At 43.9% G+C, this 25,767-nt stretch overlaps 1 protein-coding gene across 1 annotated transcript in view; it reads right to left on the bottom strand.

Moving 5' to 3' along the window:
* LSR (lipolysis stimulated lipoprotein receptor) overlaps positions 1 to 25,268 on the bottom strand; it is a 30,583-nt gene extending 5,315 nt beyond the window's left edge. The window contains exons 1-7 of the mRNA XM_063436521.1: positions 25,205 to 25,268; positions 23,447 to 23,788; positions 22,945 to 23,064; positions 17,140 to 17,196; positions 8,452 to 8,598; positions 7,596 to 7,781; positions 3,129 to 3,185 (exon numbers count right to left, since the gene is read on the bottom strand). Coding sequence (XP_063292591.1) covers positions 3,129 to 3,185; positions 7,596 to 7,781; positions 8,452 to 8,598; positions 17,140 to 17,196; positions 22,945 to 23,064; positions 23,447 to 23,788; positions 25,205 to 25,268 — 973 coding nt within the window. The remainder of the gene's footprint in view (positions 1 to 3,128; positions 3,186 to 7,595; positions 7,782 to 8,451; positions 8,599 to 17,139; positions 17,197 to 22,944; positions 23,065 to 23,446; positions 23,789 to 25,204) is intronic.
* Positions 25,269 to 25,767: the final 499 nt, after the last annotated feature.

Below are 25,767 nucleotides of genomic sequence, written 5' to 3'. Positions count from 1 at the left end.
CAATCTCTTAACCCTATAGAATACATACCCTCTCTCCCTACAAATAGCTATATATCACACACCAATGTTATATACTTTTATTTTTTAATTTTCACTTTTAACTATTTGTGTTTCATTTTTATCTACACACCTCCTACCACTAACATGAATCCAAATATAACCATACTGTTATTCTTAATAACCCTTTTCGCACTCCAATTTTGTTCACATCACTACCGCCATAAGCACACACCTCAAACTGGAAAACAAAATTATCATACACCATGGCATGCTCTGTTGCTGTAACTGCTGAGGGCTGGTGGAGAGTTCTTTAAAATAAAATAAAAAAATAAAAAAAATAGCCCTCCTACCCCCACCTCACAAAATTCTAAAGTATCCCATTCACTATATGGCCAAACAAAAATGAGGTCCAAATTCCTATTCCTTACGTTACTTTTCCTCGCAAATGCTGTGGAGTCTAACCCTGGTCCTCCAGCTAATTCCATGCACTGCACTGCAAGCCTGGTGTTCCCATTACAAATCATTGTGCTCTCTGAATCATGGTTAACAACTAAAACACCAGAATCCGCCATTGCAATACAGGGTTATTCATGTTTTAGAAATGACAGATGAAAGAGAGGAGGAGGCATTGTTATTTATGTTGACAATTCCATAAAGTTTACCCAATCATTGTTGCAGGAATCTACCACCCACCTAGCTCTTTCTGACATAGCCCATATCCTTAGTGAAACCATAGCTCAAAACCCAAAAGGTGAACTGTTGGTCTTTGGAGATTTTAATATTGATTTGCTGAATCCTAAAAATAATAGTTCTTGCTCGCTGTTCAAGACTTTGAAGCTAATGCAATTAATCTCCTCCCCAACTCGCATAAACATTAAAAGCCATAACCATACCCTGCTCATTTGGATTCTCTCCACTTCTCCTGATAGAATCCAGGAGGCCGGTGTTCTCCCTAACAGTATCAGTGTCCACTGCTTCGTGTAATGCGTGCGCAAAATAAAAGCTACTAAATCAACTCCCAAGGTCCTTCTCAAAAAAAAAAAAAAAAAAAATGTAATCTTGAATCCTTTCTAAATTACATCAAGAACCGCCCATGGCACAGATTAAACCTAATTTCAGATCTAGACTGTGCAGTTGAATTATTTCAGCCTGAACCCCTACAAGTTTGGAATTTGCAAGCCCCGCTGCGTAAGGCGAGAGTAAAAGGGGCACATATGAACTGGATCACAGCTGACCTCATCCAAATGTACCAGTTTCACGATTCAATGCAGGCAAAGTTAAAGCGTGTACTGGCTCTATGAATGATCACTGTGCATATAGGCGATGGCGAAATATATGCACAAAAACAAAATTGGCCAAAGCCCAATATTTCTGCCAAAATCTGAACAACATTTCAAACCCTAGAAACGTTTGGAAAGTCATAAATAAATTACAAACTCCCGCAATCCACTCCCAACCCTCCACTGTCAAAGTGGACAACCAAACCCTGCAACTTAGATGTAGCAAATGTCTAACAATCACCACCCTGATTGCCAAGCTAATAAATGACATCCTGAAACTACAAATGTGGATTAGACCCCACTAAATTTGCAAAGACCCAATATAGACAAGTTAAATTTTAGACCTGTACCTATTAGTGTCATTAAAAAAAATAAAACAAAAAGAGTCTGGACCTGATCAAATCCCAGCAATGCTGTTGAAGCTCAGTGCGCCGGCAATTTCTAAACCGGTCACAACCTTAATTAATGAATCCTTGGTGTCTGGATATATACCCAAACTTTGTTAGACTGCAAGAGTAGTGCCTATCCATAAAAGTGGGGACACTACTTTTGTTTCTAACTATCACCCAATATCATTGCTCCCGGTATTGTCAAAAATCTTAGAAAAATGCGTCCATAAGCAACTATGTGAGTATTACCAACAATCAAACAATCTGACCCCTGATCAATCGGGCTTTCACCGGAATCACTCCACTACAACCCTATTAAAAGTCTGCAATGACATCCAAGCTGGCATGGAACAAGGAGACCTAACTGGAGCTATTTTCCTGGATTTTGCAAAGACCTTTGACACAGTAGACCATGACATTCTACTGCACAAACTAAAAAAAGCAAAAAACACTCAGGTATTGCTGATCATTCGCTAACCTGGTTTCGATTATGTATCGGATCGATCACAATATGTGTCCATTTCTGACAGTGACTCCCTCCCTCTCCCAGTCACATGTGGTGTTCCCCAAGGTTCCATATTCACATTACTTATAAATTACACAAATTACAAAATTCTCACCTATCCATCAAAACAAATTCAAATAGCACACTGACCGCAGTGCACTCTTTCACATACTTGGGTATGTTGTTAGACCCCAATCTTTTGGCCTCCACATAGAAAAACTTGCATCTAAACTTTATCTAAAACTAGGTGCCCTGTACAGAAACAAATCCTGCCTAAGCCCTACAGTAAAGGAAAAGATTGTACAGCAAATGCTGATGCCAATCATTGATTATGGGGATGTAGTATATGCATCTGCATCGCAATCCCACATTAATAAACTCAACACATTGTATAACTCGTTCTGACGATTTATGCTACAATGTTATTACAGGACCCACCATTGCGACATGCTAAAAGAACTAAACTGGCTGTCGCTGGAATCCAGACGCACCCTTCATCTTTCCAGCCTTGTGTTTAGGAGCTTTTCTGGGGAGCTCCGCCCTACCTGAACACAATGCTCTGCTCGGCTGTTCCCACCTCCTATAACCTCCGATCCAGTACCAGCACTTTATTTTCTACCTCAATACAAAAAGAAAGTAGTCGTCTGATCCTCCTTTTCCTACAGAGCGCCGCAATTATGGAACAACCTCCCGCACACTTTAAAAATCTTCCCCAGGCCTAAAATCCTTTAAGAGATCCCTCTCTACATACCTCAAAACAGAATGCACGTGTCATGGTCTTTGTTAAATGTTTTATATATTGTGTATTAATATTGTTTTTGTAACCTATTGTATCAATGCAATGTTTGTGGACCCAGGACATACTTAACCGTGAGAAATCTCAATGTACCTTTCCTGGTAAAATGTTTTATAAATAAATATTAAACTGCTGCATAGCACATGGAAATCTCGTACCTGAGTTGGCAACATCATCTCGAACAAGAAGGGGTGCTTGGGAACTGTGTCCTCCCACTACAACAAGAATGAACACGTTAATCTGGAAGCCACGTCTATTTTATTTAAAACATTTCTATTATTTATCAAATACATATTTTCTCTTTTGGAGAATGTGATACATATTGACCATACTATAACATATACAGGAGCATTCACTACTACATTCAAATACATAGTTTTCCACACAACTTTCTGTATAAGCTTTTGGTTAAGGTATATATTTATTGCTTTTCTTTACTTAATTTGCCCTTTTAGAGAGACATGTATCGGTCAGTTTCTTTTTCCCCGATTATGCTTGTAGGGTGTCTATAAGGGTTTTCCATTTATTTATTTATTTATGTCAAACTGTAGGATTTATTTCTATTTATACCCATTTCCATTTTACATTGATATAGCACCCGAGGATTAAGTAGTACATTCCATTCTGGGATCTTACAACTTCTTCTCCAGTTTATTGCCAATACCAATTTCGAGGCCATCAGAATATGTGTTATCATATTGCACTCTTTAGACATTTTAGGCCAGTCTAAATTTAATAAACTCTCCGGTGTAAAAATTAAAAACCAGTCTGGACCTGATCAATATCCAATAATGTACATATCGGGTTTCCAATAAGCTCGACACTCCACTAAATATGTGGGTAATTGCCCCTTGCACTGCCACATCTCCAACAATCCGGTCAGTCTTTATACATTTTAGCCAGTTTTACGGGGACAATACACAAACTGTTTGTGTATATCTGAGACCCCTCAGATAGATCTTTGATATAGATTTGAGCTACTTAGTGTGCCGTTTCTATTGAGGGGAGAATAGTTTGTCTACCCGTATGTATTAGCTGCAGTTCTTTATGTTAAACACGCAGGGCAAGCTACATCGAATCAGTTAGCTGCCATGAAGCAGCAGATAGCCTAGGTGATTAGGATGGATAGCCTCCTAGTTACGGAGCGTTATTAGCACGGCTGGTTTGGCTGCCATTGGTTTTACTGTTGGGTTATGCCTCCATTCAACTAGATGCAAGTCTACTCCCACTACTCTATCTGAGAACCCCACTGGCTATTACCCATCTCTGCCCTACACAGGCTCCATGTTCTGTACGCTGCCTGCTGTGTAACTGACTATACTATACTATACATATTGTTTGTGCATGCAGCACACTTGGGTTTTATATTCCCTTTATACTTGTTGAATATTAAAAGGCACTTTCTCCTGCTCTCCTTTCTCCATTCTACTCGATCGTATTTTAACTTTAGGATCTTGATTAAATAAAGTTTATTATTTGTGTTGCTTTGCCATTACCTTTGAATGACTCTACTTAGGAGGTAATTTCAGTAAGGAGGGTTGCTACCTTTGTTAGGCAGATTCCTTTACCTTATTTGTATCTTTTTACTAATTAACTTGGGTCATGCCCACATTGCGTCTCGGACCATATTTATGACCACGTATTGGGTTTTACCTGATATCGTGGTCTTCGGTTTCTTGTTTTATTCATATATATGAAAAGTCGTCTCTATTCTATATTTATACACATTTTATCTATAATCGTGCTTCTTATCTCTCCTACGTAATCAGTGCTAAATATTCATATTATTTTTCTATAGTTCAATAACCTTATATTTCCCATTCTTTTTTAATCTATTTTAACTTGTTTCTATTCTGTGTGTTTAAATTCTATTCATTTAATTGCGGTCTATATTTCTTATCTCCTTTATTTGCTCCCCTTCTAGCAGTATAAGACCCCACTTATCTTTGTTATATAACCACGTAGATCCAATTGAAATCCTCTAGTATATTTCCGAGTGTCAAATTATTTCCCTTTATATTCCTCTAATTTCCTACCACCTTTCTCCATACTCCTTTATATTTATTTTTCCTTCCTTTTCGTCTAAATGATATAGCTTTCTATGTGCTCCTCCCAGTCCTCCCTCCCCCTTGTTTTAACCAATTCAATCTTCCCCTCATTCCTTACTAGAAGCCTGCTTGGGAATCCCCATCCGTGTGTCAAGTTATTTTTCCTGAGAATAGGAATTGCTGGAAGTAAGTGTTTTCTCACTTTCCTTCTCTGGAAGGATAAAATCTTTAAATCTATTTATATCTTTGATTGTCAGCATATCAATACGTCTCTTGGGACCTCTTCTGGTAGGTTTCTAGGTTTGGCCGTTCTGTGACTTCTCATCCAGGGTGATTCCCATCTCCTTAATGAGCTCCATTATTCAATGCGGTCTTGTGCGATCGCCTCTGAAATATTTCGGATTCTTAAACGGTTACGTCTGCTTCGATCCTCCATTTCAGCAAACCTTGCTTCCAATTCCTGTATTTTTTGTTGCTTTCCAATTTTCTTCTTCTGTGAATTGCAGATTTTCTATTTTTTCTAATTTATTTTGACTCTTTGTCCAATACCCAGCAGGTCTGCATAATTTACTTCTGGTTACTTTGATCTGTTCCATTTGTAACTCAAAGCATGCTCTCAGGTATTTCGGGGTTACCGTTTGCGGTTCCGTAATCCATGCATTCTCTAGATCTTCTTGCATGTCTTTTCCTTTTATTAAGAGATCCTTATTTGGGGTTTCTGTTTGGGAATTTTCAATTGCGCTTTTATCCGCCTGCGTCAGGAAGAAATTTGAGAGACTCCTTTTTTTGATGCTGTTTTCTCAGCTTAACTGGTTTAGCTTTTATATATCAGAATGACCACAGTGAGGAGAGAGGAGAAGAGCATACGAAAAGGGAAAAGAGGAGACCTTGTATATATTTTGTGGTGCAAATGATTTCCTCTCTTTATCTTCTCCTCGATTTCTTTATTTAACTTGAAGTTGTTCCTTTAATTAGAATCCTCTTTGTATTCCTATTTGGTGAGAATTAGCAGGCCCAGTATTTTCACCTCCCAGGTGTAGGACCGAATTTGTTAAATCAGTTTCATTCTACCAGTATTAATGATTAGGTTTTCTTTTAATCCTTTCATTCCCTCTCTCATCTTACCTTCTCACAGTTCCCATTCAATATGTGTTAGTATCTGTTTTAGCAAACATTTTCCCACTTTCTTCACAAACTCCGAGTTACTCACGTCACCAGATCCTTATCAGGTCTGCTGCTGGCAATGTATATACAGGCAGAGTTTTCTTTTCCAGCGAGATTATGTCCAGCACTCCGGTGCCTAATACTCATGCACCGGACCGTCTGCACCTCCCTCTCACATCACCAATCTTCCTTTTCTGTTCCTTTCTCACCGGGGTCCAACTCAACCTTCTTCCTTTTCCACACCAAGCTGTCGCCCAGGCTCAGTACCGAAACTCCGGGGTTCCGAACGCGGTTTAGTGAGGAAACAGCCTTGACTCAGTCCATTAACGCGGCGTGCGTGGGTACGCAGTCACGTCTGCATCCCGCCTCATGAAATGAAAGCCACGTCTATTAATGTATTAATGTGTGGGTAGCTGGGCACAGAGAAACATTATTCGGATTTTATGTAGGATTACTAGAGAGGAGTGGGGGATTTAGTTACTAAACGGCATGTAAACATAACTAGAGACCACTAACCAGTAACTTGAGCATTGTATTTACAACCAACTTGCCCCAAAAGCACAGCTAAAAGACTCCTCCCCCCCCCCCCACACGTTCGATAACTTACAGTAGCTCATGTTTAACTTAATATTATTAACATAACAGATGAGACTGTCACTGCAGCAAGTTGGAGATTTGGCACCTCCTATACCCCAGCACAAACAACGGGCTGCCATGGTTCCGATGCTTGCAATTTGTAAGCACTAAATGTAAATTCAAGACGTCACAGAATGGTTAAACAGAGTTTAGATTGTCACAGAAAAATACACCTCCTGAACAAATAACAGAAAACCCGGATAGCAAGCTCACCAAGCTCAGTGGGAAATCCAGCTCAGATCTGTTAGCAATGAGGACCACTTGGTACAGAATACATAAGCATGTTTCCATTAAACCTTTTTTGGTGTCTGCCATCTTTTTGCTGGTCATGTTTGACTTTTGTTAAAAATCTTTAAAGGGACATTCTAGTCACTAGCACCACTACAACTTAATGTAGTGGTTTTGGTGCCTACAGGCTTTTCAATGTAAACACTGGCTTTTTATAGAAACTTCCCCATAGAAAATGCATTGATTTGGTAAATCTGGTGCAGCGTTTTTGCTGCGCATGCACAATAGCCTCCCAAATCTTTGCAATGAAAAGTTTGATTGCAGCTACAAAGGCGAGGTGGGGCCAGCCGCGGAGAGTCCGGGAGTAAAATCACTTGTTTTCCTACAAAGAGGGGGTCTGGTACCTAAATGGTTATTTTACCATTATAGTGTCAGTATTACATATTAGAGTTCCTTTAATACAAATCTAATTAAAGAAAGTTTTATTGAAGCTGCAGCTTGAATGGGGGACAGTCTGCTAAACCTTACTTCCTGTTTGCACGTTCTTACCTGAGCTGGCTGCATCGTATTCCAGTCCATACCCATTGTACGCAGACTGTATGGGCCCCATATGGATCACAGAGCCTGGTGGTGGGACTTTCACCTGGCTTGGGTAGGAATGCATGGAGGGGGCGTAAACACTGGTCGCATAGATACTGGGGACACCTGAGGTTGCTGCTTTTCCGGCTTCATACACTAAAAGATGAAGACATTGAATATTACCGGCACGATATGGAATTTTATTAGCAACTGGCCAAGTAGAGGCATTAAAAACAAAAAAAACTCACTAATTATCTTTAACTGCCCAAACCACATCATATTCAGCCCCGGGTTCCCGCTACCCACTGCGGTACCCTGCTACCCACTACCCCGCGATCTCGCTACACACCGCCCCCGCCTAGGCCACAAAATCCCACTATACATGGCCCGCCTCCACCACCAGATCCCGCTTCCCACCGCGCACCCCACATCCGCAAGATCCGCCCTCCTCTGCCCCAGAATCCCACTACCAATAGTAAGGCGCTCTCTGCCTCAGGATCCCCCTACCCGTCTGCCTCCTCCTTGCAATCTTGCTACCCACCGCCTGCCTCTGTTCCGGGATCCCCCTTCCCACCGCCTGTCTCCACCCGGGGATTCCGCTATCCACTGCCTGTGTACCCACAGTATTCCATTACTGCTTACAGGGATTCTATTGCCAAATCCTTCCAAAGATTTCAGTGCCCACTATCTTCCCCTCCAATTAATGTGGACTATTATACTAGAACGTATAGGGCAAGCAATGCACTGTATGATATGTAAGGGTTAACTAAGCTTGCTTTCCTATCTCTCCATAGAGTGAAGGCTTTTTAGGATGGTGTGAACATACAGGCTCGAGGGCAGCAGCATTTTTCTGGGCAACATGGGCATCGCACATAGCAGCAGCAGGTGTGTGGGCAGCACTGGCACCAACAGATCCCGATCAGCAGGAGGAGGAACAGCCCTCCGAGAACAACAAGAACCACAAACAGCCAGTCTGGAAAACAAAAAAACAAAAACAAAACACGAGAGTCAGCAAAATGTCCCCAAATAACACAGCAAACAGGGCAACTCAGCAATGCCCAGCAAACCGCGCGTTAACTGGTAGGTCACCTTAACATTATATATATATATATATATATATATATATCTCCCTAATTGCAAGAGAAGGATAGAGACAGATTTTCACTTCTCTGGTTCTTAGAACTTCATTTCCCAGCATGCATGTTGTCAACACTTTCTGATTGGCAGCTCATATAGCATCAAATGTTGCAAGACTCGAGACAAAAGAGAGAAGTTGTCCCAAAGGATCACTCAGAAAATATGAATATATTTATGACAGCCCATCGCATTGTTGTAATGTGAAATTACTTGTCTAGCTCCCCCACCCCCTTTCTGACAGCCATGTTTAGGCACTCTCCCCAATATTTTACGTTACTTTCAAAATGATGTGCACTGTCTGCCTGCCGCAGAGGTAATTTAACAACAATTTTATTAAGATATTAAACAATGAGGACCCTGTTCCTTTAAATGCACACACATTTTCCAAAGCAGAATTCGAGGAATATGATGGAATTAGAATTATTGTGCCCAAGGTGGGGGATATAAATGTCCTGGATACACAGTAATCGGTCTTTAAAGCAAAAGCACTTTAAAAGACTGCACTGCCTTCGTCCTACCCACAACATGCTCATTGCACCAATCCCCATTACCCTATAGGAAGGCGCTACCCACAACATGCTCATTCCATCACTCCCCATTACCCCATAGGCAGGCGCTACCCACAACATGCTCATTGCATCACTCCACATTACCCTATAGGAAGGCGCTACCCACAACATGCTCATTCCATCACTCCCCATTACCCCATAGGCAGGCGCTACCCACAACATGCTCATTGCATCACTCCACATTACCCTACAGGAAGGCGCTATCCACAACATGCTCATTCCATCACTCCACATTACCCTATAGGAAGGCACTACCCACAACATGCTCATTGCATCACTCCCCATTACCCCATACGAAGGCGCTACCCACAACATGGTCATTCCATCACTCCACATTACCCTATAGGAAGGCGCTACCCACAACATGCTCATTGCATCACTCCCCATTACCCCATACGAAGGCGCTACCCACAACATGCTCATTCCATCACTCCACATTACCCTATAGGAAGGCGCTACCCACAACATCCTCATTGCATCACTCCACATTACCCTATAGGAAGGCGCTACCCACAACATGTTCATTCCATCACTCCACATTACCCCATAGGCAGGCGCTACCCACAACATGTTCATTCCATCACTCCCCATTACCCCATAAGCAGGCGCTACCCACAACATGTTCATTCCATCACTCCACATTACCCTATAGGAAGGCGCTACCCACAACATGTTCATTCCATCACTCCACATTACCCCATAGGCAGGCGCTACCCACAACATGTTCATTCCATCACTCCCCATTACCCCATAGGCAGGGGCTACCCACAACATGCTCATTCCATCACTCCCCATTACCCCATACGAAGGCGCTACCCACAACATGCTCATTGCATCACTCCCCATTACCCTATAGGAAGGCGCTACCCACAACATGCTCATTCCATCACTCCCCATTACCCCATAGGCAGGCGCTACCCACAACATGCTCATTCCATCACTCCACATTACCCTATAGGAAGGAGCTACCCACAACATGCTCATTGCATCACTCCACATTACCCTATAGGAAGGCGCTACCCACAACATGCTCATTGCATCACTCCACATTACCCTATAGGAAGGCGCTACCCACAACATGCTCATTGCATCACTCCACATTACCCCATAGGCAGGCGCTACCCACAACATGCTCATTGCATCACTCCACATTACCCTATAGGAAGGCGCTACCCACAACATGCTCATTGCATCACTCCCCATTACCCTATAGGAAGGCGCTACCCACAACATGCTCATTCCATCACTCCCCATTACCCCATAGGCAGGCGCTACCCACAACATGCTCATTCCATCATTCCACCATTCCACATTACCCTATAGGAAGGCGCTACCCACAACATGCTCATTGCATCACTCCACATTACCCTATAGGAAGGCGCTACCCACAACATGCTCATTCCATCATTCCACATTACCCTATAGGAAGGTGCTACCCACAACATGCTCATTGCATCACTCCACATTACCCTATAGGAAGGCGCTACCCACAACATGTTCATTCCATCACTCCCCATTACCCCATACGAAGGCGCTACCCACAACATGCTCATTGCATCACTCCACATTACCATATAGCAAGGCGCTACCCACAACATGCTCATTCCATCACTCCCCATTACCCTATAGGAAGGCGCTATCCACAACATGCTCATTGCATCACTCCCCATTACCCTATAGGAAGGCGCTACCCACAACATGTTCATTCCATCACTCCACATTACCCCATACGAAGGCGCTACCCACAACATGCTCATTGCATCACTCCCCATTACCCTATAGGAAGGCGCTACCCACAACATGCTCATTGCATCACTCCACATTACCCCATAGGCAGGCGCTACCCACAACATGCTCATTGAATCACTCCACATTACCATAAAGGAAGGTGCTACCCACAACATGTTCATTCCATCACTCCACATTAATCAATAGGCCGGCGCTACCTACAACATGCTCATTCCATCACTCCCCATTACCCTATAGGAAGGCGCTACCCACAACATGTTCATTCCATCACTCCACATTACCCCATACGAAGGCGCTACCCACAACATGCTCATTGCATCACTCCCCATTACCCTATAGGAAGGCGCTACCCACAACATGCTCATTGCATCACTCCACATTACCCCATAGGCAGGCGCTACCCACAACATGCTCATTGAATCACTCCACATTACCATAAAGGAAGGTGCTACCCACAACATGTTCATTCCATCACTCCACATTAATCAATAGGCCGGCGCTACCTACAACATGCTCATTCCATCACTCCCCATCACCCTATAGGAAGGCGCTACCCACAACATGCTCATTGCATCACTCCACATTAATCAATAGGCCGGCGCTACCTACAACATGCTCATTCCATCACTCCCCATTACCCTATAGGAAGGCGCTACCCACAACATGCTCATTGCATCACTCCACATTACCCTATAGGAAGGCGCTACCCACAACATGCTCATTCCATCACTCCCCATTACCCTATAGGAAGGCGCTACCCACAACATGCTCATTCCATCACTCCCCATTACCCTATAGGAAGGCGCTACCCACAACATGCTCATTGCATCACTCCACAATACCCTATAGGAAGGCGCTACCCACAACATGTTCATTCCATCACTCCCCATTACCCTATAGGAAGGCGCTACCCACAACATGTTCATTCCATCACTCCACATTACCCCATACGAAGGCGCTACCCACAACATGCTCATTGCATCACTCCCCATTACCCTATAGGAAGGCGGTACCCACAACATGCTCATTGCATCACTCCACATTACCCCATAGGCAGGCGCTACCCACAACATGCTCATTGCATCACTCCACATTACCCCATAGGCAGGCGCTACCCACAACATGCTCATTCCATCACTCCCCATTACCCTATAGGAAGGCGGTACCCACAACATGCTCATTGCATCACTCCACATTACCCTATAGGAAGGCGCTACCCACAACATGCTCATTCCATCACTCCCCATTACCCTATAGGAAGGCGCTACCCACAACATGCTCATTGCATCACTCCACATTACCCTATAGGAAGGCGCTACCCACAACATGTTCATTCCATCACTCCCCATTACCATATAGGAAGGCGCTACCCACAACATCCTCATTGCATCACTCCACATTACCCTATAGGAAGGCGCTACCCACAACATGTTCATTCCATCACTCCCCATTACCATATAGGAAGGCGCTACCCACAACATCCTCATTGCATCACTCCACATTACCCTATAGGAAGGCGCTACCCACAACATGCTCATTCCATCACTCCCCATTACCCTATAGGAAGGCGCTACCCACAACATGCTCATTGCATCACTCCACATTACCCTATAGGAAGGCTCTACCCACAACATGTTCATTCCATCACTCCCCATTACCCTATAGGAAGGCGCTACCCACAACATGTTCATTCCATCACTCCCCATTACCCTATAGGAAGGCGCTACCCACAACATCCTCATTGCATCACTCCACATTACCCTATAGGAAGGCGCTACCCACAACATGCTCATTGCATCACTCCCCATTACCCTATAGGAAGGCGCTACCCACAACATGCTCATTCCATCACTCCACATTACCCTATAGGAAGGCGCTACCCACAACATGCTCATTGCATCACTCCACATTACCCTATAGGAAGGCGCTACCCACAACATGTTCATTCCATCACTCCCCATTACCATATAGGAAGGCGCTACCCACAACATCCTCATTGCATCACTCCACATTACCCTATAGGAAGGCGCTACCCACAACATGCTCATTCCATCACTCCCCATTACCCTATAGGAAGGCGCTACCCACAACATGCTCATTGCATCACTCCACATTACCCTATAGGAAGGCGCTACCCACAACATGTTCATTCCATCACTCCACATTACCCTATAGGAAGGCGCTACCCACAACATCCACATTGCATCACTCCCCATTACCCTATAGGAAGGCGCTACCCACAACATCCTCATTGCATCACTCCACATTACCCTATAGGAAGGCGCTACCCACAACATGCTCATTGCATCACTCCCCATTACCCTATAGGAAGGCGCTACCCACAACATGCTCATTGCATCACTCCCCATTACCCCATAGGCAGGCGCTACCCACAACATGCTCATTGCACCACTCCCCATTACCCCATACGAAGGCGCTACCCACAACATGCTCATTGCATCACTCCCCATTACCCCATGCGAAGGCGCAACCCACAACATGCTCATTGCATCCCTCCACATTACCCCATGCGAAGGCGCTACCCACAACATGCTCATTGCATCACTCCCCATTACCCCATGCGAAGGCGCTACCCACAACATGCTCATTGCATCACTCCCCATTACCCTATAGGAAGGCGCTACCCACAACATGCTCATTGCATCACTCCACATTACCCTATAGGAAGGCGCTACCCACAACATGCTCATTGCATCACTCCCCATTACCCTATAGGAAGGCGCTACCCACAACATGCTCATTGCATCACTCCACATTACCCTATAGGAAGGCGCTACCCACAACGTGCTCATTCCATCACTCCACATTACCCTATAGGCAGGCGCTACCCACAACATGTTCATTCCATCACTCCACATTACCCTATAGGAAGGCGCTACCCACAACATGCTCATTGCATCACTCCACATTACCCTATAGGAAGGCGCTACCCACAACGTGCTCATTGCATCACTCCACATTACCCCATACGAAGGCGCTGCCCACAACATGTTCATTCCATCACTCCACATTACCCCATACGAAGGCGCTACCCACAACGTGCTCATTCCATCACTCCACATTACCCTATAGGCAGGCGCTACCCACAACTTGTTCATTCCATCACTCCACATTACCCTTTAGGCAGGCGCTACCCACAACATGCTCATTGCATCACTCCACATTACCCCATGTGAAGGCGCTACCCACAACATGCTCATTCCATCACTCCACATTACCCTATAGGAAGGCGCTACCCACAACATGCTCATTGCATCACTCCCCATTACCCTATAGGAAGGCGCTACCCACAACATGCTCATTCCATCACTCCACATTACCCCATACGAAGGCGCTACCCACATGTTCATTCCATCACTCCACATTACCCTATAGGCAGGCGCTACCCACAACATGCTCATTGCATCACTCCCCATTACCCTATAGGAATGCGCTACCCACAACATTCTCATTGCATCACTCCACATTACCCTATAGGAAGGCGCTACCCACAACATGCTCATTGCATCACTCCACATTACCCCATACGAAGGCGCTACCCACAACATGCTCATACCATCACTCCACATTACCCTATAAGAAGGCGCTACCCACAACATGTTCATTCCATCACTCCACATTAATCCATAGGAAGGCGCTACCCACAACATGTTCATTCCATCACTCCACATTACCCCATACGAAGGCGCTACCCACAACATGTTCATTCCATCACTCCACATTACCCCATACGAAGGCGCTACCCACAACATGCTCATTCCATCACTCCACATTACCCTATAGGAAGGCGCTACCCACAACATGTTCATTCCATCACTCCACATGAAGGCGCTACCCACAACATGTTCATTCCATCACTCCACATTACCCCATACGAAGGCGCTACCCACAACATGCTCATTCCATCACTCCACATTACCCTATAGGAAGGCGCTACCCACAACATGTTCATTCCATCACTCCACATGAAGGTGCTACCCACAACATGTTCATTCCATCACTCCACATTACCCCATACGAAGGCGCTACCCACAACATGCTCATTCCATCACTCCACATTACCCTATAGGCAGGCGCTACCCACAACATGCTCATTCCATCACTCCACATTACCCTATAGGAAGACGCTACCCACAACATGCTCATTGCATCACTCCACATTACCCCATACGAAGGCGCTGCCCACAACATGTTCATTCCATCACTCCACATTACCCCATACGAAGGCGCTACCCACATGTTCATTCCATCACTCCACATTACCCTATAGGCAGGCGCTACCCACAACATGCTCATTGCATCACTCCACATTACCCCATGTGAAGGCGCTACCCACAACATGCTCATTCCATCACTCCCCATTACCCTATAGGAAGGCGCTACCCACAACATGCTCATTGCATCACTCCCCATTACCCTATAGGAAGGTGCTACCCACAACATGTTCATTCCATCACTCCACATTACCCCATACGAAGGCGCTACCCACATGTTCATTCCATCACTCCACATTACCCTATAGGCAGGCGCTACCCACAACATGCTCATTGCATCACTCCCCATTACCCTATAGGAATGCGCTACCCACAACATGCTCATTGCATCACTCCACATTACCCTATAGGAAGGCGCTACCCACAACATGCTCATTGCATCACTCCACATTACCCCATACGAAGGCGCTACCCACAACATGCTCATACCATCACTCCACATTACCCCATACGAAGGCGCTACCCACAACATGCTCATTCCATCACTCCACATTACCCTATAGGAAGGCGCTACCCACAACATGTTCATTCCATCACTCCACATTAATCCATAGGAAGGCGCTACCCACAACATGTTCATTCCATCACTCCACATTACCCCATACGAAGGCGCTACCCACAACATGCTCATTCCATCACTCCACATTACCCTATAGGAAGGCGCTACCCACAACATGCTCATTGCATCACACCACATTACCCCATACGAAGGCGCTACCCACAACATGCTCATTCCATCACTCCACATTACCCCATACGAAGGCGCTACCCACAACATGGTCATTCAATCACTCCCCATTACCCTATAGGAAGGTGCTACCCACAACATGTTCATGGCATCACTCCACATTACCCAATAGGAAGGCGCTAGGCAGCAGTTTCATTAGATGCAGAGAAGCATTTAATATAGCAAAACCCAGCAAATATCACACCAATGAACTATAGGCATGTTCATTAACCTTTTCAATGCCAAAAGCAAGTGAATAGATGGTACTGCACATCACAAGAAGCTTCATGCTATGAAGAGTCTAAACCACAAAAGCACTGGGTAAATTCACACATTGAATGTTTAAAGGGCCGCTGTGGACTGCAGTCTGTCTGATCGGGCACCCTCACCAAACACAGGGACACGTTTAAACAACATCCTACAGATTCCACATGTTGTAATCGAGTTCATGGGTTGGTTGGGGAAAACTAAAACTCTTTAAAAAGTGATGGGGACAGTTGCAATGAATCGACTGACACAGGAGCAGCCTCTCATTTACAAGCGATGCCATCATATAAATAGACATTCTTGGTTTGTATAAATGCCATCTACAATCAGAGCATTAGCCCTCCCCTGTTGCCACTTTCTCTTTTTAAATATTTTCTGTTATAAAAAAAATCTTTTTTATTTTTTAAATTACTTGAAAACACAATGTATGAGCCATTTGCAAAGCTAAAGTACGATTTTCTTAATAACACATCATGTGTACAGATAGAGAGAGCTCACTAAACAGCTCATTTTATTATGGACAGGATTACAAATCTAGTCTTCTCTGGAGTGATACACATGAAGGCTTTATCTGGGGTAGGAGATTTTTTTTTTTTTAGGTAGCGTCCCTTTAAACGTGTTACAAGCTACACAGATGATGGCTGTGTGGGAGCCACAATCCTAATGATGTGAGCAGTCTCATGCGGGGAAATGCTCATATTAACCTAGAAATGCAGAGGAGATGAGTGGGGGGAGGGAGGGAAGGGGCGCAGTGGTCATAGAACCATTACCTTCCATGTCCCTTATATGAAAGTCTGGTAATAGTTCAGAGATCACTGACGTTTTACCTAGAGGACAAAAGAAAGATAGGTTACTAAATAGAGACCTATACGACAGAGCAATACACTAACCAGGGAACACGTAGAATGACAATGGAATTTCTCATCCGTACAAGGAACTGCAGAGCATACAACTATAGAGTAATATGTAGGCAACAAAGCAGTGCCTGTTATTTACATACAGGCCCTGAGAACCCATCAGTCTTTCCCAGTTTGCATCAAACCCTACGAATATCAGATATGATCACACAAGGCAGATTTATTCATTTTTTTTAAACAATCATGAGGACTGATCACTGATATATTGTGCGCTCTATAAAAATCTCAAAGGAACACTCCATGCACTCTGTAGTGGTTATGGTACCAGGAGCGCCAAGGCGCCCCCACACTGCAAGTAGTCATACCATTTTGGAGCCGCTCCCCGGCTCCACTACCTCAGCCAGAGAGCCAGAAGCTCAATGAAAGGCTAGCCAAGAGCCCCATCGGATTGCTCTAAGCCAATGAGGCAAGTCCTGCAAAGTCAGGCAGGGAGCGATGCCTGGTGGACACAGCATTCCAATTACAACGGGGAGGGAAGGCAAGGCAGTGCTGGCACCATAACCACTGCAGACTGTAGTGTGTGTTCCTTTAAACCTTATACATAATATAATGCAATTGAGATGAAAAATGCCATCTCTCACCCACACAGACAGTGACCTGCTCCGTCAGCTCACAGAAAGCGCTCTGGCTGTTATATCTGCTTTCATCCACCATTCACCCAATGTCACATTATTTGACATAAAGAATGGGAGAAACAATGTAAAAGGGGTACTCTAAGTACCATAAGTACTACATCATGTTGTAGTGGTTACGGAGTACCCACAGGAAGGAGTGAAATTATTTTAAGCCAGTTTGACAATTATCTGCAGTCTTTCCAGTCTAGTGATATTCCTAAAATGGACAGTCCCATCAAACTTCACGAAGAGCAATTTTGTCCCAATTTGGACTTAAAGGGATACTATAGTCACCAAAACAACTTAATGAAGCGTTTTGGTGTAGAGATCATGTCCCTGCGGTCTCACTGCTCAATTCTCTGCCATTTTAGGAGTTAAATCACTTTTGTTTCGGTTTATGCAGCCATAGCCACAACTCCCCCGGCTGTGACTGACACAGCCTGCAGAAAGACAATATGGTTTCATTTTCAAAAAGTTTTTATCTCCTGCTCTATAAATTGACTTTTAATGAAGCACAGGAGGCTCCTGCAAGCTCTAGCAGGCTATCAACAGAGCAAGAGATACGATTCTAAATTAAAAGCACTGTGCAATTAGGGAATATAAGAAATGTAGTGTGCAGGGAGGCAGCGCCTTTAGTGTTGCTGCCTCCCTGCACCCTTCTTTGTACATTAACCACACATACAGAATACAAGCGGCAAAAATTCCACTACCGTACAAATCTAAGAAATTTAGTGTGTAGAGAAATTGTGTTAGTCACAGCCAGGGGAGACGTATACATATAATTTATGTATTTAACTCCAAAATGGCAGATAATTGAGCAGTGGGAACAGTCTGGGAAAGGCCCAGGGGATTCACTGCACCATTACCACTATGGAGTTCTGAAGTGATTATGGTGCATAGAGCATACATTAAACTTGTTAAATGATCAATTATAAAATAATTCAGTCAAACTAAACTTTAAATATCCTGTATCAATGTTGAATGTGCCACTCATTCAAATAAAAGGACCTGTAAATGATAAATATACAGTGCGACTATACTGGCCCCTGCCAAAGACACACTTTATTCACTGGAAGGTCTCTCTCTCACTGAAGTGCTTATAGTGTCTTGAACGCATCGGTGCCATTCTTCCATTCAGTGTTAACCGTTATTAATGTTTTAATGCTAAACATTTCCTCAACAGCCTATACCCTCTGTGCTAGTTGGGCTAATGAGGAAGCATAATTCTGAGCCGCAATGGGCGGCTGTGACTGGCTAAGAGTGTCAGCTGACTGCTTTCAGCCTAGCACAGCTCCCATTGCTGGTATGAATTAGTACGGCTAACAGGAAATATGTAATCTCTACATCAGCCACACCCCACATCGGTGGCCAGTGACCCTCATTCAATGTTAAAATACTTCAAAAATGGGTTTGAATGGAGGGACAGCGTTGAGGGACTCCGGTTACCATTAGCACTTCAATGAAATAGAATGGTTTAACACTGAATGCAGGGACAGCACCAGGGGACTCCAGGCACTATAATCACTTCAATGAGATGGAATGATTTAAACAATGAAACGAGGGACAGAATCTTCTAGAAAACAGAGAGCTATTTTTGATTTCAGCACTTAATCCAATATCTTCGAAGTGGAGGCAATGCTGGAACCAGCAGGCAGTGAGACAGCAGCCAACTACATATAAATCAAACAATAAAACCATTCTGTGTGATAGCAATTTCTAGTGACTGTAGTCCCAGCGTTTATGGACCAGCTGTGACCCCATATTACGAAGAGATTCTCTGGTGGACATTCAGGTTTGAAATACCTGCTGCAAGACCAGGCTATACGGGCTCCAACCACCAAATGCGAATTATTAGTAACTAGCTGCAATGCCTTCTGGGAATAGAATTCACTGTAGACGTTTCTAGGAGTAAAACACGATGAAGCTGTTAGATCCTCACTAACCCATTCTTACTGTAACATGGCTGTCACCATGCTTAACCTCAGTTATTATATTTATATAGTGCTGTACAATGGGTTACTCTAGACCAGGGGTTCCCAATTAATTTTTCCTGTGGAACCCTTTGACATAGTGTATCAACATCGTGGACCCCCCCCCCGGAAAAATAAACTAAGTTATTATGTCTTTTTTTTGTGTGTGTGTGTGTGTGTGTGTGTGTGTGTGTGTGTGTGTGTAACACACACACACAGGCACATAGTGGAACACAGATACACACACTGGCACATGCACACATACTGACACGCACACCCAAACTGACACATACTTTGATAGACATACAAACACACTCACTAACAAACACACATACTAATTGACAGACACACACAAACAATTTATTATTTTTAAAATTTTACTCCACCCCTACCTTTGGGAGTGCTGGCATGGAGTCTATGTCCCTGGGGTCCAGTGGGGCTGCTGGTGTGTGGTCCCTGGGGTCCAGTGGGGCTGCTGAGCGGCTGGCGGTGATGGAGTAGTGATCTCCATGCTCAGCTCCCTCGCGTGCCTCTTAGTGATGCCGGTGCGACGTCATATTCCGGCTCCAGCATCACTGCTGTGCGTGCGAGGGAGATTAGTGCCCACTGCTCCCTTGCCACCCGTGGCCATTTTGTTTATATACATTTTGGTGGAACCCCAATTGTGTGTTGTTCCACGGAACACCAATTGTGAAACGCTGCTCTATCCAGTAAGCTCCTTTCAACATTGTAGTAGTTTTTAAATCTGCTGTAACGTTGTAAAGCGCGCACAACAGGATGGCGCCATTTAAACGCCAAGAATAATAATTGTGTAGTTAGAGACAGAATACAATCGTATTAAACGCCTCCTAAAGGGATTAATACTGTAAGCACACCATAACCCCATTACACCGCTAGATGGCAGTATATCTATAGGATTGGAACCGGAGTGTAAATGTGCTCACTGACACAATCAGACGGGGAGAGATGGTGTGACTCCCAGTTCATTCGTTACCATTAGGTTTTCAGTTACCTGTCCAGTGGGACGGCTGGGACTACCACCTGTTCTCAGTAACGACACACAGCATTATTGGAAATGAAAGATTAACCCACTGAGTGCCACGCCAGGAATTGAAGGAACACCCTTGGCTCAACTCCAGCACCATAACAGCCACAAATAAAGGAAGCCATTATGGGCACCGTCTTACTTAGTCTGATTTCTGCCGAAACGGTTCTAAACAAGGAAACCAATGATCTAATCCAGGAATTTCCAACCCCGTCCCCTCAAGTACCCTCTCTATCAGTTCAGGATTTAGGGATTATCACCCTGTTTTGTCCAAAGCGTTTCCCCCCTCCCCTTTTCCTAAAAATACCTTACACACAATTGAGTAACCCCTTAATCCTGGACTAATAGGGGGTACTTGAGGACTGGGTTGGGAACCACTGATCTAAGCACAAAGGGATCTAATCTTTAGCAATGCTTTCTGTTGGTATTTCACAAGACTGTTTTGGGCCGCTTCTGTTCTCACTATGTATTGCCGCATTGGGTGTCTTGATCAAGTCTTTTGTTGTCAATAACACCCACGTCTACCTCTGTCTCCCGACCTCTTGAAACCTGTGTCACCAGTTGCCTCTCGTCCATCTCTAGATGAATAACCACTTTCTGAAACTCAACAGAACTTAATATCCACCCTGCAGGCTCTGACTGTCAGGTGCTATTCTCCAAATCCTGCCGCTTCCAACTCTGAAAGGGGCAGTGTGATGGACAACCTAACACCCCGACTTGATGCCTCCGTCAATCGCTGCATCTTAGTAGCCCGGAGTACTATAAGCACCGCACCAGACAGCATAGGCACCGTAGCCCCCGCAGCTTGGCTGGGGTGTCTCTGTCCCCGATCTGGGTGACCAACATATCCAAAAATCCCTGGATCAGTTCAGGAATTTCCTGGAAGTCAGTCAAAGTCTGACCGACCGCACGCATGGTCCCATGCCCAAAACAGTTCCATAGAATGGTGGCTAAGTGCCGCTGAGGAACCGCGAAGTCTTCATGCCTAAAATAGTTCCAGTTCCAATAGTCCCCCTGAAGTCTATTCGCGGTTTTGGTCCATGAGAACATCCGCCAGGTTGGTTCTATGCGCACGAATGGAAAGTGCCGAACCAGGGGGAATAAAATATGAGTCTTTACAGTTGCTGACCTGGCCCATAGTCTTTGGCAGGAGGCTGGCAAGCAGGCCCCTCCAAAAGCCCATGGCGAGGTTCACTCCACCACAGGCAGATACATAACTATTATCTTACATCATTATTACTGCAAATCATTGCTCAGTGGTCTCACTCATGCTCTGATCACCCCATTAAAATTAAATTAATTTGGAACGCCAGAGATACACATATCCACCAAATCTCCCACTGACCTGTACTTCATCCCCCAACAATCTTTACACAGACTATACATTGTACACCCGATTCAACACAGAATCCTAATCCACACATAGAAAACACTGCAACCTACATAGCCTTCCAATAAGAATGGACCATTCCACATTCCCAAAGACTTACACTTGGTCTCTTGGTTCACACTCCCACCACCAACTCCTGGTTTTTTTTTTCTACCAGAACACTTCCATTTTTATGGAATTCTCTTCTATAGTTTTCTAGGCTTTGCCTTACTCTGCAGTCATTTAAGAAATCTTTAAAGGAGAACTGTAGTCACCATAACCACTTTAACTGCTCCAGATGCTACATGGCCAGATATTTAGCCGTCCCTGGCAGCCATTACATGTAGTAGTTTTGGTGCCTAGACGGTAGTAATAGTGCTATGTGAAGCTTTTCAGCATTTTCAAGCAGCCCAATGACTAATTAGCACAGAATAAAAGTAACCATAATATTATATCTGTGATCTAATGCTGGTCATTACACCATGCATCAATAAGGGATTCCTTCCCTATATATTGTGCCACCGATACAAATTGAATGATCTGAAATATAATGGTTTTAATTTCCATCTCCAGGTAGCGAGCCAGTAAGGAGGCCCGGAAACTGGAGCCATAACATATAAAGTCAGGATTAGATTACTCTCCAATACAGCATTTCCTTACCCAACACCAGCAGTTCTGAATAAGCTTCATTATTTCCTTGCAGGTCTTGAGACGATAACACAGAGCAGTAATACACACCGCTGTCACCCCATGCTGTCATGTCAATAGTGAGATCTGCCACTAAGGGGAGAAACCAACAAGTTTAAAGAATTTACAAGTTGCAGACACCTTTTCACCGAAGACCAGTAAAACTTATATAAAACTTCACAAAGCAACTCCATCTTCTCCTACAGAGTACACTCATTTACTTCTCTTGCAAGCAAAAGGACTTCCCAGTCAGCATGGACAGTTCCCACAAGACATCTGAATGTGACACCCCCAGCTCCCACCAGACGGTAGAAATGCTCAGATTTTAGTAAAGTCAGAGGAAATTACTGCACACATTTACACACAAACAACAAACCCATATACTAGCACCTGGCTTTAACAATACACATATCAAACTGCACTCTCTAAAATAACTGATACTCCTTCAAATCCCTACAGAAAATCGAACACTTACAGTTGCTGATGGTAATCTGGCGGCCCTGGTAAAAGTCACCCAGAGTGACTGTGTTGCCCTGCTTGGTGGCCACAATCCGCACAGTCCGGACACTGTCTTGGCATTCTACGTATGGGTTGTATCCAGGGTTTGCTTGCTGTAGTTGGTTATTGATTATGGATTCCTGGCTGTTGGAGCTAAAGGCATCCGCTATCCGATCCCGGCAGAACGATTTGTATTTCCATACGACAATGGGGGGCTGGGTAGAGGTGGTTTGGTAACTGCACTGCAGGGTGATTCTCTGGAACAAAATCACCACGTTGAATGGGTTTTTCATAGTCACTTGAATGGCAGAGGCAAGACCTGCGGGAAATGTGGGCAACCAACGTTAAACATACACGAAAAACACAGCATCACCCACTAAGTGACAAAGTTATTAAACAAACTTAATGGCCTTCTTGAGAAAAAAAAGGGATTTATAGGCCCTCACTAGAATCGACAGAAGTATAGAATGCGGCAGCATAGAATAATAAAGGAATTCCCAAAACAGATACAACAAAAGAAACAATGTGTCAGATGTAATGAAGTGTAACCGTGCAGGATATTCCAAATATAGATGACCTCAAAGAGAAAAATAGAAAATAATCGTTTTATACAGCACAGATATATATATGCTGGTGGATGGTAATACACGCACGTGTTCCAGAGCTACCCAAGAGCTCTCCTGAATAAGGCACGGACGGTATAATGCCCGTCTAAGGATAGAAGTAGATCTCGCTGGTGGATTCGCTCAGTGTGTTACTCCAGTATCTGTGCTGTATTATACTATTATTTTCTAATTTTCTCTTTGAGGTCATTTATATTTGGAATATCCTGCAAGGTATACAGTTCACTGTTACACTTCATTACATTTGGCGTGGTGTTTCTCTTGTTGTGCCGTAATGATTATCCACATACACTGAACACAATCTGAAGGAAAGCACAGTCCCCACAGCCCAAGATCCTCTCACCGCCCGATGCCCACATAAAGCAGCAGGTCAAAACATTTAGCGCATGTTAGTGATCCGACTGATGAAAAAGAAAAAAAAATATTCCCCTGGTTTCTCCCTACACATAAAGATCAAGAGTCCTGTTACCAGCTGACACAATAGGCACCAAAACAGCTTTAGCTTAATGTGGCAGTTTTGGTGTATCGGTTATGCCCCTGCAGTCTCACTGCTCAATTCACTGTCATTTAGGAGTTAAATCACTTTGTTTCTGTTTATGCAGCCCTAGCCACACCTCCCCTGGCTATGATTGACAGAGCCTGCATGGAAACAAAGTTTCATTTTCAATCAGATTTAACTCATTTTAAAACTGTTCTGTAAATTGAACTTTAATCACATACAGAAGGCTTCTGCAGAGTCTAGCAAGCTATTAACATAGCAGGGGATAGGAAATTCTATATTAAACATACTACGCAATAAAGGAAGTTTAAGCATTAAATCTCTCCTTACAGGAAATGTTTAGAAAGGCTGAGTCAGTCACATGCAGGGAGGTGTGACTAGGGTTCATAAACAAAGGGATTTAACTCCTAAATGGCAGAGGATTGAGCAGGAAGGCTGCATGGGCATGTTCTATACACCAAAACTGCTTCATTAAGCTAAAGTTGTTCAGGTGACTATAGTGTCCCTTTAGACAATTTTCAAACCTGAACAATATCATTAATGTTTCAGATTCTCCGCACAGTTTCTTTACAGACTATCTGTACTAATTATACGCGATTATAATGGTTTTTACAGTTGCAGTTCATTGAGATAATGTCGTTTTCTGCCTGTTTCTTTACATCACTAACGTTTTGCATTGTGAATAGAAGTATGAAAGAGATATGGATTTCCAGCTGCCTGTCTGACGGATCAATGGTATCGGCACGTAACTTCAGCCAATCAGCAGAGACAGCGTGCGCTGCTGGGTTTACATGAAACCACGGAAGATCTAGCTCCGATCTAAAATGAACACTCACCGATGCAGTGATGACTTACTGCTGCCCACTGGATGCCCAACCAGCTTCCAGAGAGAAGCAGAAAATGTGGAAAAGACAAGACTGTTTGAAGCTAAAAAAAAAAAAAAAAAATGTATGATCAGAAAGGTAGACATTGTCCAGACTTAGTTACATAGTTGGAAAAGAGACTTGCGTCCATCAAGTTCAGCCTTCCTCACATTTGTTTTTTTGCTGTTGATCCAAAAGAAGGCAAAAAAAAACCCCAGTTTGAAGCACTTCCAATTTTGCAACAAACTAGGAAACAAATTCCTTCTTGACCCCAGAATGGCAGTCAGATTTATCCTTGGATCAAGCAGTTATT

The sequence above is a fragment of the Pelobates fuscus genome, chromosome 11 (assembly GCF_036172605.1).
Source record: "Pelobates fuscus isolate aPelFus1 chromosome 11, aPelFus1.pri, whole genome shotgun sequence".
Lineage (NCBI taxonomy): Eukaryota > Metazoa > Chordata > Amphibia > Anura > Pelobatidae > Pelobates > Pelobates fuscus.
The sequence above is the reverse complement of the archived record's forward strand: the minus strand, read 5'-3'. Positions and strand labels throughout refer to the sequence as shown.